Source organism: Hemicordylus capensis, chromosome 5, assembly GCF_027244095.1.
Source record: "Hemicordylus capensis ecotype Gifberg chromosome 5, rHemCap1.1.pri, whole genome shotgun sequence".
NCBI lineage: Eukaryota > Metazoa > Chordata > Lepidosauria > Squamata > Cordylidae > Hemicordylus > Hemicordylus capensis.
Window position 1 is genome coordinate 188,119,872 of NC_069661.1, and position 17,352 is coordinate 188,137,223.

The window sequence follows — 17,352 nt, forward strand, 5'->3', positions numbered from 1 at the left end:
GGGGGCCCATTTTAAAATCTTGTCTCTGGGCCCACTCCAACTTTGTTACGCCCCTGCACAGTAAGTTTAGTATTATAAAAAGCAAGTAGGTCCTTCAACAAAATGTTGTAGTGAACCCCCATACCAGTCTTGTAGTGCTGCTTAGAGCTCACAGAGGTCACTGTTTTTCTTTCCTGCAAGCCCTGAACCAGAATGCTTTATTGCTATTTAGTGATGGTGGAGGTGGGGGATAAGCTCAGGGCACACATATCCCCTTCCCACCTCCAGCTCAAATGCTTACCTTTACAATACAATAAGCTGTTAGGACCAATCCCCTTTCTCTCACACAACTGTCCTCTGGATGTGGTTATTTTAAACTGACACCTTCAACATTCTATAACTGAACTGCCCCCAAGTGTAGACTTATCTTCTAGACTAGACTCAGCCTGCACAACTTCTGATTCCTTTAGACACAGTCCCGTTTTTTTCTCAAGGAAGTAAGAGCTGATCACAAATCCATGATTTTAGTATAGATGTGATTGGGCATAAGTATGTCACCTAATTCACCGCCCACAAAAGAGAGCAGTAAAAAGTATAATTCCTCCTTTCAGTATGAACCTGGAAGCTCCCTTTCCAAACACTGAGATTAGTAACTCTAGCATTTTCTTATCTCGATACCCTCAACATTCCATTGAGGTACAGGAAGCTGGGGGGGGGGGAGACACAAGCTGGGAAGAGGTGTTAACATTCTCTCTATTTATTTATTTTTTATTTACAAAATTATACAGAAGTTATAAGTACCTGTGGAGTCTCCCAAGATTGCAAAGACAACTACCTTATTTTTTTGGTGACTACATTTCACTTCCAAGCTGATAAGGCATTCAACCAACTGAGGTTACTATTAGAGGAAACTATGATGAGAGAGAACTTTTCATTTATAAAGTGTTTTGCCATCTTTGTGCATTTCCCTCACAACTATTTGTGTGGTGAGCCATCACTGTTTCCATCATATATGGCAAATTGACCGTTAGTTATTGTGACTTGCTCACAAGTCCACAGTGGAAAGGAGAGTTTAGCTCCAAGTCTCACTTTTGAAAGTTTTCTTTAACTTCAAAAGGACAAGGGTTACTTCACACAGTATGCAATTGCTACAAGGAAGATACTTCCATGTATTGATTAACATGAAACTTGAATATAGCTTGCCATGTCTTTTGACCTTAAACATGTAATACATAGAAGCCACCTAATGGTGCCAGAGGTTGCCAGTTCAAATCTCTGCTGGTAACACCTATATTGGGCAGCAGCGATATAGGAAGATGCTGAAAGGCATCATCTCATACTGTGCGGGAAGAGGCAATGGTAAACACCTCCTGTATTCTATCAAAGAAAAACCACAGGGCTCTGTGGTCGCCAGGAGTCAACACTGACTCAACGGCACAACTTTACATAGAAGCCACAACTAGCCAACACAAGCAGCAACAAGTCTACTATGCAAGATCATTAGACATGATCATCTACATGTAAATTTCACACTGATACTCTCAAAGAAGTGCCTTCTGTGAAGGATTTTTATGAATGTGTGAAGTGGTTGGGAGAGAGAAAATGCAGTAGCATAAAAATGTATTTCACATAATGTTTATTTTTATGCTCCTTTTTAAAAAAAAACTGCTTCCACTTTATTTCATACTTCATATATATATATATATATATATATATATATATATATATATATTCTTTATCCTGTACTATACATAGCTGTTGCACTCTAAACTGCCCCACATTTCTTGGGTTCATTTCCATGAACTCCAACTATGAAGCTATGCTCAACACAGCAGCAGTACTACCACCTATGCCAGCTCAAGATATTTTAAGATCAGAAATTTAAACACACACTTAAATGGCACCTCCCCACCAATGTGCACATACATACAAAACACAATTCACTGGGAAAGTCTTTCTGTCAGAGTTCTGATCAGCTCCTGTTAATTACATCAGTCAAAGAAGAACTTCCCAGCTGAATTGGCACCAAGAACCATGCCCATAGCCAGCTGGTGGCATGGTGTATACCTGCCACACCAAAAAATTCTCTTTCCTCCTCAGCCTCACTGACTGTTTTCACTGAACATTTTATAACCTGCCTCCCCTGACTTCTGCAATCTTCCCCCCCCCAAAAAAAATTTTTAGGCTGGCTACAGGCCTGCCAAGAACCCAATGTTTGCCCCCTTTAATGGTACCTAAACTCTACTGCCTGAGACTGCCGCATCTTTTCATGCTAGGGCCAACCCTGGCTTTCTCTGCAAAAAGTTGCCACTTTTTTTCCAGGCAGGCTCCAGTACCTTTAATCACTGCGTGACAGACATAAGTGCAACCGCTGAAACGTCCACTATCAATGCATCTCCACACTGAGTAAAGCACTGCGTGCTCAATTTGTGTCTGATATGTAGCTTTGAAAGGCACAGAAGCCCAGAGAGAGAAATAGATGAGGCAATTCCAAGGAGCATTGCTCCCCTTCTGCCAATGCCCTGTTGCCAGTTCACACACACACACACACACCCTCACTCTACAGCCAGTCTGGTTCCTACAGACCAGCCAGTCCAGAGCCCAAGATGCCATTCGTTCCCATCGACTCTGGGGTCCACCGAGCAGCCCTCGACCGCCACTCTCCAGAACGTAGGCGCAGGCAGGCTTTGAGTGACAGCCAATAGTGGAAGAGGGTTCGCTGGCTGTACAAGGGGCTCCCTTTGTAGCTACTGGGCCACGAGCTGCAGAGAGAGCACTTTCCCCAAAGCTTCTGAGGGGAAGATCCTCTCTGGCTGAAGTAGAGGGCTAGTCTCACCTTACATTGTATAGGCATGGCTCTCACCCCGCGCCTGGCTGGATCTGGAACTGGGCAGCAAAGCGCTCTTGAACGGTTATGGGGCGGGGAAGGGAACTAGAAGGAGGACGCGATAACTGTAAACACTCCTGTTCCCTTGGCAAATCCCCTCCGGCTTGCCGCGCCTCAGGCGCCTGCGCGAGAGGCCACCCAATCAGAGCCTGGGGGCTGGGCTCGATTACCTTCGTCTCCATCTCCCCGCCCCTCAAACTGAAAGGGTGGCCTCCGTGTTTGTTGATTAGGCCACGCCCTCTGTCACTAAAGCTACGCGAGAAAGCAGACGCCCCGCTCTCCCCATGTACAAAAGGCTTGAACTGTCAATAGTTAGCTCTAGTTCTTTGTTAGAGGCAGGAAAGAGAGTATTCCTTCCTCACGTTCTCATGTGGTGCTCACTTCAATCACTGAAGTAAGCCCGTTCCATCTCCTCCGTAGTGGGGATAGTAAGACTGGGAAAGCCCTTTTTTTAAATCAAAGAGGGGGTTTGTTTTGTTTTTTGCTATAGTTTTCTCCCGTCCTCCTCCTGCATTGCTGTCGTCTTTTTCTCGAAGTGGCCTCCCTAAGTGTGACTGGGTGGAGATGTTGCGTTGCTTCCCTCGAGCATGCAGTTTTTGTGAGATACCGTCGTGCACAAAGCTCTTAAGCGACGCCTAAGCTGCAATCTTTTTAAAATGCATCCCGAGTGTATGCATTTTACTAGGAAGTTAGTCCCACTGGCTGACTGCCAGACTAAATTACTCTGTGTAGTCCTATTGAAAGGGAATAATCCTTCAGATAAAGTGTTGAGTAGCTTATTCAGGATCTCCACCATTGAGTTTAGTGGGACATTCTTACGTAAAGCTGCAATCTTAAACATAAGAAAGCTGCCTTATACCGAGTTCCATCTAGCTCAGTAATTGTCTGTCTACTAGGGCGGCTCAACTTTGGCCCTCCTGCAGATGTTGGCCTACAACTCCCATAATTCCTGGTTATTGGCCACTGTGGCTGGGAGCTGTAGTCCAAAAACAGCTGGGGGGCCTAAGTTGAGCAGGTCTGGACTGTGGCTCTCCCAAGGCTTCAGGCAGGAGTCTCTCTCAGTTCTACCTGGGGATGTCAGGGAGTGAACCTGGGGCCTTCCACTGAGCTATGGCCCCATCTTCTAAGGGGAATATCTTACAGCACTCACCTGTAGTTTCCCAAACAAATGCAAACTAGGGCAGACCCTGTTTGGCAAAGGGGACAACTCATGCTCATTGCCACAAGACCAGCTCTCTCCCCTAAACACTTAATAAGGAGGGAGTCCCACTGAGGATGAAATCCTACTCAGTCCTTGCAGTTCAGTTTTTAGCGTGTTTGCTTAAAAGTGTGCCCACTGAGCTCAATTAAGCTTCCTTGATATTATAAGCATGGTTAGGATTGCATTTTAAATGTGCATAAGACTGCAACCCTATTAGAATACAGACTGTTGATCAAAAATATTCTGTAACTTCCTGCCACTTTCTAGAAACATCCAGCCCCTTAATGCTTTCTCTACTCTAATACAGTATCTTTTTTGTTCTAACACCAACTACTAAATCAAAAAAGAACACTAATGATGACAAATAGCATAACAGAATTACTGAACAAACATGAGAGATCTTCATTTGTTTTAATTGTTTCCTTCAACACTTTCTTTAGAAATTACATTCTCTTTTTCTTGTTCCATAATGTATTTGTTAAATTTTACATCCCTGTACAATATGTCTCAAAGAAAGGAGGTAGTAGCTGGCTTCATTTCAAATTATTCAGAAGAGAAGTAAAACTGAACGATGTGTCATTTATTGTGGTGATGTTTGCTCTTGGGCTCCAGCAAAACAGCAGCTGCTTGCCCTTCATTTAATAAGTATATACCCAATTTGTAGCGGTAAATACACAATCACTGCATCGGTCAAAGCCCCAGGTTATTAAATTGTGCTATTCACTGAACTCTGCATGCTCTCCCATTACCCACTCACAGGATGCCTCACAGTGTAATTATAATCTTTTTAAAAATATATGGAATTTACACACAACAATAGTAAAATTACCCAGGGTTGCCACACATAATAGGTTATGATAAGTTCTTAGTCTGTAAGTGATGCTGGCAGCGTGCATAGTCTTTTGTTCCATCCAGCTGGGAGCATTATAAAAGAAGGGGAAAGGAAACCAGGCATACTATGACTTGCATAGTTGTAGGAGATGGGAAATTATTCTCAGAGACCTCAGCACATATGATCCCGCCCTAGCCCCTTTCATGATAATGTGGACAATTTGACCAAATTCTCATGGATGTGGTAGATCTGCATCTAGGCTGCTATATCACTTCAGACTGCAGGTGGGGGGGGTCACATGACTGAATACAAAAAGAAATTCCCTGCACATATAGCTTGCATGTCAGGGAGGAAGATTGTAGCCTTCATCCGGAGTACCCACAATTGTGTTAGTTGTGAACTACCATAATTAATTTAGGCTACAATCCTATGGATGCTTAAGGCTCATTGAACTCAGTTAGACTTCTTTCTGTGTAAACATGCAAAGAATTGCACTCCATATAATTTAATTTTGTGACACACAGCTTTGATCAGTGACTAAGCAAAGAAATTCTCTAGTTCTGATAAAAACAATTTAAACTAGTTAAAAGAGAACAAGGTGGCAAAGTTTTGAATTTCAACCCCTAGATTTGCTAGCTGCAGTCTAGCAATCTATTGCTCGTCATTGCAATAGCAGTAATAATAATGGTAAAACTCATGGCTGCAGATAACAAAGCACTTTTATCTTTGTGGAACATTATTATTATATTTATATATTTTATATATTTTTTTAGATTTTAAATCCCCCTCTTCCTCCAAGGAGCCCAGAGCGGTGTACTACATACTTATGTTTCTCCTCACAACAACCTTGTGAAGTACGTTAGGCTGAGAGAGAAGTGACTGGCCCGGAGTCACCCAGCAAGTCTCATGGCTGAAACGGGATTTGAACTCGGGTCTCCCTGGTCCTAGTCCAGCACTCTAACCACTACACCACGCTGGCTCCACAATTATTATTACAAACATCTTATATACCTCTTTTCAACAACAACAAAAGTTCTCAAGTTCTCAGTTTACATAGCTAAAGAAATAAGATGGTTCTTTGCCTCAAAAGGACTCATAAACTAAAAAGAAACATAAGGTAGTAGGTACCAGCAGCAACCACTGGAAGGATGCTGTGCTGCTAGGTTTGCCTAGGGACAGTAGTTCTCTCCCTGCTAAATACAAGGGAATTAATACTTTAAAAGATGCTTTTGGATAACGAGCATGAATTGTCCTCTTTGCTAGGCAGGGTCCACCCTGGTTTGCATTAGGATCGGTGACTACATGTGACTGCTGCCCACTGTAAGATATCCTTAGGGAATACACTCCTTAGAGAATGGGGCCATCGCTCCGTGACATGCTTGCATCTGCTTGCATGCAGGAGGTCCCAGATTTACTCCCTGCCATCTCCATGGTAGGACTGGGAGAGACTGAGTTCTGCCTGAAACCCTGGAGAGTCACTGCCAGTCATTGCAGACAATACTGAGCTAGAGGGACCAATGGTCTAACTCTGTATAAGGCTGCTTCCCATGTTCCTATGTGCCTCTTTGCATAGGGATACTTACAGAGTAAGACTTCTAATAAAATTCAGGGTATGTATTAAAATATTATGAAACAGATGTTTATTGAAACATTCTTTCTAATTGACAATAATGTTTATAGTATGAAGTGTTTGCTATAACAGTTGCTACATGGAAAGTACTGGGAATGTGTTTTTTAAAAATTGGAATTTTGTTCCTTCTTCAGGTCCAAGAAAAACAGTACAATGGAAGGAACATATCATGCTTACATTGTTTCTGTGAATGTTGTGGGTGTGCTTACATAGGAACATAGGAAACTGCCATATACTGAGTCAGACCCTTGGTCCATCTAGCTCAGTATTGTCTTCACAGATTGGCAGCGGCTTCTCCAAGGTTGCAGGCAGGAATCTCTCTCAGCCCTATCTTGGAGAAGCCAGGGAGGGAACTTGAAACCTTCTGCTCTTCCCAGAGTGGCTTTATCCCCTGAGGGGAATATCTTACAGTGCTCAACCTTCCAGTCTCCCTTTCATATGCAACCAGAGCAGACCCTGCTTAGCTAAGGGGACAAGTCATGCTTGCTACTACCAGACCAACTCTCCTCTCCTCAGCTTGATGTTGTTGTTGATGGTTTATCTGCACAGGAACTTTTCCCACTTGGATCAATAACATTTTTTCACTCTTCAGATTAAACTTTGTGTTCTTTCCAGCTCCTGAAACAGGCAATTGACAATTTAAATCAATTGTCAGTAGGTGGCAGGCCATCAATACAGTACATTGTATTTGATGAGTATATTTCTATTTATTGTATTCAATGCCCAGCTAAAAATCTAACCTAGACTAAGTTCAAATATATTTTATAAATATAAATTATTTATAATATTTTATTTTATTTTCTTACCACTGGTTCTTTATAACAGAACACTGTAGCATTTTTTGTTTGGTTTTTTATCCCCATTCTATAGCTTCTAGGAATTGCATCATAATGATTACAGTTTTCTCTTAACTCACAAGTATACATATTTGAAGGCCAGTTCATGAACAATAAACATCAGCATTACAGACAGAAGACTGTCAGAGGCTGACATGCTCACTAAATTTACTAGAGGAAGTCCTATTGAAATTTAGTAGTCCTTTAGAGTAACTCCTAAGTAGTAATACTGAGTAACTTAGTCTGGATGTCAGCCAGTGGAGCAATTAGACAAATACTTAAACTACTAGCTGGCCTGGGCGCAGAACATCTGCTCCTCTAGTTCTCCCTTGTTCTCGGCCTCTCAGCCCTCTCCCTCCTCTTCCCTCTTCCCCACTTCAATGTTTTTTCTCTCTAGCTGGCCACCTGGCCAGCCACTTTCTCCCCCCACTGGCCACCACCGCTTTCTCCCACCCCTGCCTCTACCGACACTTCCACTTTCTCTTCCTCCGACACTGCTTTCGTTTTCTCCCCACCCCCCTGGTGCTGCTTTCTCTCCTCGCCCTCCCGCCTGCCTGCCCATTCGCTGGCCTGTCCATTCACCTTATGTTCCCCGCCGCCGTTGCTTTCCTTTCCCTCTCCCCTTGCTCGCGAACTCTCACGAGAGCTGCCACACATGGGATTCACAACGGGTACGCCTAAGAGAATTTTATATTTATAGAAGATGCTACCAGCTGCAATCCAAACAGAACTCATTGTGAAGTCAGGATGAGTTTTCTGTTACATAAATTAACTCTTAGGGGAGAGTTTACACATGCATATTTATCAGTTAATGAAGTGTGATATTAGGTAATGTCTTGTGAGAGCCATTACACCTCACACAACAGAGTTTTCATATTTCCTGGTATCACCTCAAACATGGTATTTTTATTTCAACTGAAAATCATCTAGTGAAGAGTTATCAAGTGACACATATGCATGTGTGAATCAAGGAAGTTATCACCACAACACAGAATTTATAGCAGTATTTTTATTTCATTCTAGTTCTGCACAGATGGGATTTAAAGTAAGAGTGTCCTATGTATGAAATGTTAAATGACAATATCAAGTGACTGCGCAAAATAGATATTGAAGATCTGGGAGTGCTTTTCATATAGTGTAATGCTGATCATGTGCATTTGGCCCAGTTAATGAAATACTAGACGACCTCACTCCCACCCTGCCCTGGATATTTTAACTTTTAGACCTTGAGTTCAACCATGTCATATCAATGGCTCAGCGGGGAAGTGACTTGACTAGCAAGCCAGAGGCTGCCGGTTCAAATCCTCACTGGTATATTTCCCAGACTATGGGAAACACCTATATCAGGCAGCAGTGATATAGGAAGATGCTGAAAGGCATCATCTCATACTGTGTGGGAGATGGCAATGGGAAACCCCTCCTGTATTTTACCAAAGACAACCACAGGGCTCTGTGGTCACCAGAAGTCGACACCGACTCGACAGCACACTTTAACTTTACCTAGGAAGCTACCTTATCTAGGAAGCAGCGGGGTGCCTCTGGGTACCAGTTGCGGGGGAGTAACAGCAGGAGAGAGGGCATGCCCTCAACTCCTGCCTGTGGCTTCCAGCAGCATCTGGTAGGCCACTGTGCGAAACGGGATGCTGGACTAGATGGGCCTTGGGCCTGATCCAGCAGGGCTGTTCTTATGTTCTTATACAGAGCTAGACCCTTGGGCCATTTAGCTCAGTATTGTCTACTCTGATTGGCAGCAGCTTACCAGGTTTCAGAGAAGGGTCTTCCCAGCCCTACATGGAGCTGCCAGAGATTGAACCTGGGACCTTCTGGATGTAAAGCAGGTATTCTGCCACTGAGCTTAGCTGTAGGCCCACCCTAGCAGCTTAACCGGGGAGCAACAGGGCTTCCTTCAAATACCTCAGTGGGCTAAATCAACCAGCTAGTTGTCCCTTGGTGTTTTTCTGCTGCCTCTTCCCCCTTTTTAGGACTTTGGGAGCCTTGGCCTTCAGATCCTGACAATGGGCTGCCCTCTTGCCATTTTCTCTCAACTCCTGCCCCAGTAGACTTACCACCTACCTATATTTTGTTGTCATTTATGGTATTCAGCTCAATGCAGCCCTGCTGGTGGTGACCTGGGCTCAGTGGACATTATTCCAACAAATATCACACACAAACTGAACTCATCTTGACTCAAGAATTAAATCAATCTATTGGTATTTGTGAGGGGGTGGGGACCAGCAGAACAGTCATATGAATAGGCCTTCAAGCACTATAAGAAAAGTAATTGTTCTGCTTTTTAACCAAAAATAGAAGATTATTATCCTATGAATGTCCCCCTAATTCAAGTCCATTCCTATCAATCAATGCTCATGCAGGACTTGTATGTATTTGCAGTACCCAGGCCCTATCTGAAACCATGTTCCCTCTACTGCCACTAAGACAGGACATTTAAATTGACTTTGAAAGCTTGATAAACAGTCCAAATCATGTATTAATAAATTGTAAATCGTCTTATCAGAGCTCTGACTTTGTAGAATACAATCAAGCAGAGTGGTGTTTTCCCAATCAACACATCTTGATTTTCAACTATACATTAATAATACTTTTTCTTTAAAATGGGTACATGCTTAAACACATCATCATTCTCAGACCACATGAAAATAACGTCCTGTTTTCTAGTTGTGCAACTATAATGACAATCTTGCATTCTTCCCTTCTTCCCTCCCTCCCATCTCTTTCCAGAGAAAAATCAGAGGAGACTCCAGTTTCCTTTTTTTAAAAATCCCACAGAGTACCTTGACCTCTAAAGATGTAGGAAGCAAGGTGACATGAGGGCTTAAAGCATGCAATATTTAAATATAAACTCTAGCACCAATCATAATGATATTTTAACATTTTTATATACATTTGTATAGCATATTTAGAATGTTCAAAAAGCTTCACATACATTATTTTGTCATGATTTTGTTGTAACCTGTGGTGTTATTTGGTTAATCCATTCCTTGATCCAGACCAATTTTTAAATGGTGCTTTAGTTACTTGTATTCCAGTCCTGGGGTAGAGACGGGGTTAACAAGCAGCCAGCAGCAAGAGTGCTGAAAAGGAGACTGAACTTGTCTCCCTGTACATAATATCTGTTTCATTAAACTGATAATATTCCTGATTCCACTCCACTGCCTTGTCCTTGCATTCCACAACTCTTTCCCTTGGTATTCTACATAATCATCAATCAGTATTTATTATTTCCATTTTGCAGATGGGGGACTGAAGCAGAGAGAGAGAGACTTGCCACACATTTGTTCTCAAATGCCCTTCATACATGCACAGCATTTGTTTTCAAGGCAGGTTAGGTGTGTTTAGACAGAGTATATGACATTCACCACACTGAATTTATGTCTGTCTTTTCACCCAGTGAAGTTCAAAACAGAAGCATGAACTGAGGACTTTGTTATTTGTAGATCAGTCTCTTACCCACTACATGGCATCACACTCGGGCTCTCATTCCAGACACAAACAATACTATGTCTATTTATCATCTCAGTATAATCAGTAATTAAAGTAAGTGTAAAGTTAAAAAAAATAATCTGGGATTTAGTTTGCAAATTGGGTCAGGATGTTAGAGATAGTCCACTTCACAATTTAATCTGAATTATGTTTTGTCCACTAAGAACATAAGAACAACCCTGCTGGATCAGGCCCACAGCTTATCTAGTCCAGCATCCTGTTTCACACAGTGACCCACCCGATGTCTCTAAGAAGCCCATAGGCAAGAGATGAGAGCATACCCTCTCTCCTGTTGCTCCCCTGCAACTGGTATATCAACTGGTATGCCTCTGAGAGGAGGTGACCTAAAGCCCTCAGACTAGTAGCCATTGTTAGACCTGTCCTCCATGAATTTGTCTAAGCCCCTTTTAAAGCTATCCAAGCTAGAGGTCATTACCACATCCTATGGCAGAGAATTCCATCGTTTGTGTGAAAAAGTACTTCCTATATTGGTCCTAAATTTCCTGACAATCATTTCACTATGAAATTGAAAGTAATCCACCAGCAAGCACTTATCCTGTGCTATGTTATCTATATCTAGATCAGGGCTGCTCAGCTTCGACCCTCCTGCAGATGTTGGCCTACAAGTCCCATAATTCCTGGCTATTGGCCACTGTGACAGGGGATTTTGGGAGTTGTAGTCCAAAAACAGCTGGAGGGCCAAAGTTGAGCAGGCCTGATCTAGATAGATAGATAGACAGACAGATAGATAGATTGTACCGTCGAGTCGGTGTTGACTCCTGGCGACCACAGAGCCCTGTGGTTGTATTTAGCAATAGCGATAGCAATAGCACTTACATTTCTATACCGCTCTATAGCTGGAAGCTCTCTAAGCGGTTTACAATGATTTAGCATATTGCCCCCCAACATTCTGGGTACTCATTTTACCGACCTTGGAAGGATGGAAGGCTGAGTCAACCTTGAGCCCCTTGGTCAGGATCGAACTTGTAACCTTCTGGTTACAGGGCGGCAATTTTACCACTGCGCCACCAGGGGCTTATTTAGTAGAATATAAGAGGGGTTTACCATTGCCTCCTCCTGCACAGTATGAGATAATGCCTTTCAGCATCTTCCTATATCACTGCTACCTGATATAGGTGTTTCTACCAGTGGGGATTTGAACCGGCAACCCCTGGCTTGCTAATAAAGTCATGAGTTTCAAGTGAGTCATGACTTTCAAGTCATGAGTTTCAAGTGAGTTTTGCATAAAATCCAACATTCATTGAACCCCCACCACAAAAAATCAAAAAAATCAAAATCAAAGTCTAGTCTGCCTATTAGTAAATCCTGCTCTTGAAGTAGAAGCTCTTCAGAGTAGTGCGGCATGACCCCAGCTTTCCAAGGTATCCAGAAGTATACCACAGTCAATAGTATCAAAGACTGCTGAGAGGTCCAGTATCAATGAGGATCCCCCCTCATCTGTCTCCCAGAGAAGATCATCTGCTAGCATGACCAAGGCAATTTGTGTTCCAAAACCAGGCCTGTAACAGGGTTAAAATGGGTCCAGATAATCCTTTCTCATCCAAAAGATTTCAAAATTCACAAACCACCACTTCACCATCTTGCCAATAAAAGAGAGTTGGGTTGGAGATGGGCCTAAAATTATGTGAACTGGAAATATCTAAAGAATTTTCAAAGCTGTTTAGCAAAATGGCTGATTTGTTGAGATATTCATATCTCACACTTTAATCATATTAGTAAAAATAACTCTTATAAGAACATAAGAACATAAGAACAACCCTGCTGGATCAGGCTCAAGGCCCATCTAGTCCAGCATCCTGTTTCGCACAGTGGCCCACCAGATGCCGCTGGAAGCCACAGGCAGGAGTTGAGGGCGTGCCCTCTCTCCTGCCATTACTCCCCTGCAACTGGTACTCAGAGGCACACCCTTGAGGCTGGAGGTGGCCCACAGCCCTCTGACTAGTAGCCATTGATAGATTTCTCCTCCATGAAGTCATCCAAACTCCTCTTAAAGCCATCCAGGTTGTTGGCCGTCACCACATCCTGTGGCAGAGAGTTCCACAAGTGGATCACGCATTGTGTGAAAAAGTACTTCCGTTTGTTGGTCCTAGACCTCCTGGCAATCAATTTCATGGAGTGACCCCTGGTTCTAGTGTTGTGTGAGAGGGAAAATAACCTCTCTCTCTCCAATTTCTCCACACCATGCATGATTTTATAGACCTCTATCATGTCTCCCTGCAGTCGTCTTTTTTCTAAACTAAAAAGCCCCAGGTGTTATAGTCTTGCCTTGTAAGAAAGGTGCTCTAGGCCCCTGATCATCTTGGTTGCCCTCTTCTGTACCTTCTCCAGTTCAACAATGTCCTTTTTAAGATGTGGTGACCAGAATTGTACGCAGTACTCCAAGTGTGGTCGCACCATAGTTTTGTATAAGGGCATTATAATGTTAGCCGTTTTATTTTCAATCCCCTTCCTAATGATTCCTAGCATGGAATTTGCCTTTTTCACAGCTGCCGCACATTGAATAGACACTTTCAACGAGCTGTCAACCACAACCCCAAGATCCCTTTCCTGGTCCGTCACCGACAGCTCAGATCCCATCAGCATATACTTGAAGCTGGGGTTTTTCGTCCCAATGTGCATCACTTTACACTTGCTAACACTGAACCGCATTTGCCATTTTGTCGCCCACTCCCCCAGTTTGGAGAGATCCTTTTGGAGCTGCTCACAATCCATTTTGGATTTCACTACCCGGAAGAGTTTGGTATCATCTGCAAATTTGGCCACATCGCTGCTTACCCCTGCTTCTAGATCATTTATGAATAAATTAAAAAGCACCGGTCCCAGTACAGATCCCTGGGGGACCCCACTTCTTACTTCCCTCCATTGTGAAAACTCTCCATTTATACCTACCCTCTGTTTTCTGTCTTTCAACCAGTTAGCAATCCACACATGTACTTGTCTCTTTATTCCATGACAGCTAAGTTTCCTCAGGAGTCTTTGATGAGGAACTTTGTCAAAAGCTTTTTGGAAGTCCAGGTAGACTATGTCAAATGGATCACCTTTATCCACATACTTGTTGACACTCTCAAAGAAGTCCAAAAGGTTGGTGAGGCAAGATATACCTTTGCGGAAGCCATGCTGGCTCACTCCCAGCAGGGCCTGTTCTTCTAGGTGCTTTACAATTTTATCCTTGAGGATGCTTTCCATCAATTTGCCTGGAACGGACGTTAGGCTAACCGGCCTGTAATTTCCCGGATCGCCCCTGGATCCCTTTTTGAAAATCGGTGTTACATTTGCTACTCTCCAGTCCTCTGGTACAGAGCCCGATTTCAGGGATAAGTTAAAGATTTTAGCAAGGAGGTTGGCAATTTCACATTTGAGTTCTTTGAGGACTCTTGGATGGATGCCATCTGGCCCTGGTGATTTGTTAGTCTTCAGTTTTTCCAGACAGTTTAGAACATCATCCCTTGTCACTTCTATCTGACTCAGCTCTCTAGCCTCCATCCCTAAAAAGCCTGGTTCAGGAACAGGTATATGCTCAGTATCCTCTGCCGTGAAGACAGATGCAAAGAACTCATTCAGTTTCTCTGCAACCTCCATATCCTCCTTAATAATCCCTTTCACTCCCTCATTGTCTAATGGCCCAACTGCCTCCCTGGCAGGTTTCTTGCTTCTGATGTACTTAAAGAAGTTTTTGTTATTCCCCTTGATACTTTTGGCTAAATGTTCCTCAAACTCTCTTTTTGCCTCCCTTATTGTCACCTTGCATTTCTTTTGTCAGAGTTTGTGTTCCTTTCTGTTCTTTTCGTTTGGACAGGCCTTCCAATTTCAGAAGGAAGTCTTCTTCCCTTTTATGGCTTCCTTGACTATGCCTATAGTGTGAGATATAAATATATGCCGAGTGTGGGGCTGGCCCTGAAGACAGCTCAGACACTTCAGTTAAAATTAATTGTCAGAGAGTTATCTGGCACAGATACTTAATACCTGAGTCCAGGATATCTGAGGGAGTACTTACATATGAACATGAACCTGCCTTATACTGAGGTGGACTATTAGTCCATCTAAGTAAGTGCTGTGTGCACCGAGAAGTAGCCAGGGGTGTAGCTAGGGGAGAAGGGGCTGGTGTTTGCCTCTCTCCCCAGCAGGCGAGTGAGGAAGATAATGAAGAAAATAGGGAGGGGCGGAGCTGGGGGGCCCTCAAGAGCAAGGGGGCCCGGGTTCTTTGAACCCATCTGCTCAATTATAGCTATGCCCCTGCAGGTAACAACTCTCCAGAATTTCAGGCAGGGTCTTTCTCAGCCCTACCTGGAGATGCCACTGAACTGGGTACCTTCTGTATTCAAAACATGTATTCTGCTACTGAGCTACAGTTTTCTCCCCTAGTAACAACTCTGTCCACTGAGGTCAAGGAATGAGGCTCTGCTGTGGATGCCATCTTCACCAAAAGTAAGCTTAGCCTCAATGGCTAGAAGAGCATTTTTGGTAGTGGCTCCACATTTTTGGTACTCTGCCATCTGGGATTCATCAGGTCCTGTATTTGGCCCATGTAGATGCACTTTTAAGACTTGCATTCTCTGGAAAGCTTTGTCTTTAACCGGCTGGAAGTTAAGTGTTGCATTTTTTGCTCTCATGTTCCTTGAGATAAAGAATAAAGCAATAAGAATGAGCAGTTTAAAACTGCATAGATTGTATCTAAATTAAAAAGTGGATTATACCTTTCCAAATAAACAAACTTCAGTTCTAAAACATGTGTAGGTAATCTGTTGGAAAGCTGTTGCCTTAGTAGCAAGAGTTTATTATTATTTTTATTTTCCCTAAGGAAACTATTTTCCACTGTCAAAACACTTCATGCTGGCCATATCTGAGGTGCTATGTGAATGTGAAACCGCTCTGCTCACTGTTGCTTTTCTTAACTGCTGGGGCGTTGGCTTAGTGTAAAACAAACCTGGCTGTGATGCACAAGGAATATTTCAAATTTTATGCTTCTGGGTGGTTAATGTCAAGCAGGCATTTTTAAAGACAAGATCCACTAGCCCACCCATGTCTATAAATCTGAACATAAGGGTAGTGTTTTATCAAGGTCAACTCCAGCGAAAGCTGTTCCCAAGTATCATTAATCTCTTACAAAATTGCTTTGTGTGTATCATTTCACATATGGAAGTCTGTTTATTGGTGACCTGTAGTTGCTTCCCTGCCCACATATTACTCTCACCTGTGCCTACAACTTCTATTAATGAATATGCACAAATCAAGGCAGATCTAGTTCAGCACAACTGTTTTGATGATTTAAACATAGCAGCGTTCTCCTAATAATTTTAAAACCTCAGAAGAACAGAAGTTGCAAAAGGAGAAGGATGAGGAGGAAACTGCTACCATTGTGCTGATTAGTAGTAAATCAGTTGCTAATTTGTCAAGGTGCATACGCAAATTTTCCGTAACAGATCAAATAGCACTTCAGGAAGGGGGCGGGGGTTCTCCGGGAAACGGATGGAGAGGAAGAAGGGTTGAAACTTCCCTCCCCCGGTGCTATGGCCCTGATTTGAACCCTGCCGCCCCCACCCACCCACCTGTTAATAGGTACTTTGAGATAATATTTAAAGCAATGGAAAATCCAGTCATGGATCTCTGTCATCTCATCTAGTTTGGTCTAAACCAGGCCTGCACAACATAAGGCCCAGGGGCCCGATTCGGCCCACAGGGACTATTTTAATGCCCCCCAGGTATACAGCAGCAACTCAGGAGCTGGAAACTGCATTATAGCGCCATCCTACGCATGTTTTCTCATAAATATGTTCCATGGTGTTCCCAGCGAGGTTTACTCCCATGTATTCATGCCTAGGATTGCAGCCTGAAGGAATGACAGTTTAGGGAGAGGAGAGGATTTGGCATTTGTTTGGGGCTGACATGCGCTCCAGGAGCCCCACTGATTGAGCAGGGACAGGACCTATTTCCTGACCACTATTCTTGGGTCCATTGATGGGGAATAAATCCAGAAGTAACTAATAATATTTTTAATTTCAATGTAATGTGCTAAAAATTGACCTCGGCCCCTGCATGCCAAGTTGTGGATGGTTTCGGCCCACTAGGGCATTTGAGTTGTACAGCCCCAAACAGAAGGCAAGAAAAAGTAAAGTACTGAGAAGCTATCAGTACTATTGAAGACACCAAACAGTTCATCAACAGAGATCCTCCTAATTTTGAACATAAAATAGTAAAAATTTAAACTGCCAGGGGTTCTCAAACGTGGGTCCCCAAAAGTTGGACTACGACTCTCATGATCTCCAGCTACAATGGCCTTTGGACATTGCGGCTGGGGATGATGAGAGTTGTAATCCAACAACATTTGGGGACCCAAGTTTGAGGATCCCTGGTTTAAGTAATCTAAAGCCCTGGACCAAATTATGTTTTTGGTTGCTAGGTTTCTCTTCTTTTGGCAACAATTGTGTCTCATCCCCACCCTGACAGCTCAAAAGAATCTAGGTGTCC

The 17,352-nt window shown here is 43.1% G+C and overlaps 1 protein-coding gene across 5 annotated transcripts in view; it reads right to left on the reverse strand.

Moving 5' to 3' along the window:
• The window catches only part of MDM1 (Mdm1 nuclear protein), a 54,343-nt gene extending 51,293 nt beyond the window's left edge, over positions 1-3,050 (reverse strand). For all 5 annotated transcript variants that reach the window (XR_008308533.1, XR_008308534.1, XM_053255646.1 and 2 more), the window contains exon 1: positions 2,816-3,050. Coding sequence is in view for 3 of the 5 variants with exons in the window: in XM_053255646.1 (XP_053111621.1) it covers positions 2,816-2,833 (18 nt within the window). In the remaining 2 variants the exon portion in view is untranslated. The remainder of the gene's footprint in view (positions 1-2,815) is intronic.
• Between the last annotated feature and the right edge of the window lie 14,302 nt (positions 3,051-17,352).